Here is a 2,193-nt window from a genome sequence, read left to right as displayed (position 1 = left end):
CTGTTTCCAATCTAACTAGCGATGTAAGTACGATTCGTCATTCATGTCACCAACGCCCTTTGTAAATTTTGAGTTGGCAATAGCAATAAGCTAATCGGCACAGGCGACAATGCGACATGGCAATTGACCTATTGACAGACACGCCGATTCGGTGTGTGGTTTTCCCGCGCGGGTCACGGCGGGGTTATGACACGTGCGCCGCTGCTGGGGCGACAATGCCGAGATCCGGCGTCACTTCCGGCGCTCTGTGACGCGGCGTGACGCGGTGCCATCGGTGTCGTGACACGGCGACGGCCCGCCCCGGCGGACCCCGCACCCGCTCAGCGACACACACACAAACACGCACTGACTGACGAACAGAGCTGGAAACTCCTGTCGTCGTATTGTCCGACACAGGCAGGGCCACAAAGACCTGGGCTATCATCACAGCCGGGACTGGCGCAAATGGGCCGCTCGTGTATAAAACGAGTGCCGGGAGGTCGGAGCAGCAGTAAACGGCTGGCTTTGGAGACCGCAGTACAAGTATCCGCTGCACTACCGTCAGCATCACCAACCTCGGCATCAGGGGCGCCACTCGTGCAGCCATGACCCTTCTGTGGCTGTTGTGTCTGGTGGGAGCCGTCGCCGGCGGCGTGCCCCCCTCGGACAGGGCCAACTCGCCTTGCGAGCCCGGCTCCGTGTGGACGGCCGACGACGGCTGCAACACCTGCTTCTGCCTGCAGAACGGCGTGGCCGGCTGCACCTACATAGATTGCTCGGCCAGGAACCCGCCGGCCGATACCAGGGCCGCCGGGGTCCGCGGCGGAGAGGCCGGCCTCAAGCCCATGCCGCTGCCGGAGCCCGATGAGGTGGTCAAGTCGTTCACCTTCTACGGAGAGGAGGCCCAGGAGCCGGTGCCGCTACCGCTGCCGGAGCCGCAGCCCCGGGGCCCGGTGGCGCCCAGCGGCGACTGGCAGAAGCCGTACCCGAAGCCGACGGAGGAGCGGTCGGACGTGAACTGCACCGCCGGAGAGGAGTGGCAGGAGGAGTGCAACACGTGCCACTGTCTCGGGAACGGCATGGCCGCCTGCACCAAGGTCAGCTGCTCGTCCGAGGGCCGCGCGCTGGCCACGGCCGTCCGGGGCCGCTGCGAGCCGGGCGTCACCTGGAGCGACGCCTGCAACGTGTGCCACTGCGTCGACGCCAGCCAGGTGATCTGCAGCTACCGGAGCTGCGCCGGCGCCGCCAGCCGCCGCCGCCGGCAGGCCGACTGCACGCCCGGCACATCGCGCCAAGTCCAGTGCAACACGTGCCTGTGCCTGCCGAACGGCCGCGAGGCGTGCACGCGCCGCTTCTGTCTGCCGGAGAGCGCGCCGCCGGCCGGCAGTTTCTCGGACACCGGCCGGGCCGCCGACGGGGCCGACGACACCAAATGTCCGCAGCAGTGTCCGGCCGACTGCGGGAGCTTCCGCGCCGAGAACGGCTGTCTGCGCTGCCAGTGCGACCACGGCGCCTTCCCGGGAGTGCTGCCCGTGCCGGACGCAGAGCGCGCCGGCGCACAGGCGCGCCGCGACCCGCTGGACCACCCCGTGGACCCCGGCTTCGAGGTCCACCAGGTGCCGACCGAGCGGCGCTGGTACGGGTTCGATATGGATAACGTCGACCACGGCTTCGAGGCCCAGCCCGGCTGGATGCTGGGCGGAAGGTAAAGGGCTGCCTACGAGCAAAGGACTACAACAGGCGTCTGATGGACAACGAACGGCAGTCGGACATGAGATGTGACCAGATGGCGTCTGGAATTTCAGAGGCTCAGCAGGACAGCAGGGATGCTTGTCCGTGGGGTCTTTGCTTTCAGGGTGTCTGTGGAAAATGCACCAGCTCTCCAATGTTATGTAATTTATGTTTGACGCTAATTCTAATGTCTACAATTGTACCCGTTTCTTCTATACTAAAGCACCATAAAATGGTACTTCGGTGAACAATAAATCCAGGCATATCGCACGCAAATTTCAACAGTATTCTGACAAATAACTTATAATTGGAAGGAGCAGGAACCGGAAATAAATTTATTGCACTTCCTCACCTCTCACCTCACCTCTCATCCCCTCCCCCCCCCCTAATGTTCGCTTAGTACGAGCCAGTAGGAGTTAAGAAATTTGATAAAGTCCAACAACCGATCCCTCAGCATATCAGCAATATATAGGGCCATCGTCG

At 62.7% G+C, this 2,193-nt stretch overlaps 1 protein-coding gene across 1 annotated transcript; it reads left to right on the top strand.

The window, feature by feature from the left end:
- The first annotated feature begins 466 nt into the window (after positions 1-466).
- Positions 467-1,986, top strand: LOC122375922. The gene has a single exon (XM_043355504.1). The coding sequence runs from the start codon at positions 585-587 to the stop codon at positions 1,686-1,688; it is 1,104 nt and encodes a 367-aa protein (XP_043211439.1). The 5' UTR covers positions 467-584; the 3' UTR covers positions 1,689-1,986.
- The last annotated feature ends 207 nt before the right edge of the window (positions 1,987-2,193 follow it).

The sequence above is a fragment of the Amphibalanus amphitrite genome, unplaced genomic scaffold (assembly GCF_019059575.1).
Source record: "Amphibalanus amphitrite isolate SeventyFive unplaced genomic scaffold, NRLGWU_Aamphi_draft 001958F_arrow, whole genome shotgun sequence".
Lineage (NCBI taxonomy): Eukaryota > Metazoa > Arthropoda > Thecostraca > Balanomorpha > Balanidae > Amphibalanus > Amphibalanus amphitrite.
This window is presented reverse-complemented; position numbering and strand designations above follow the sequence as displayed.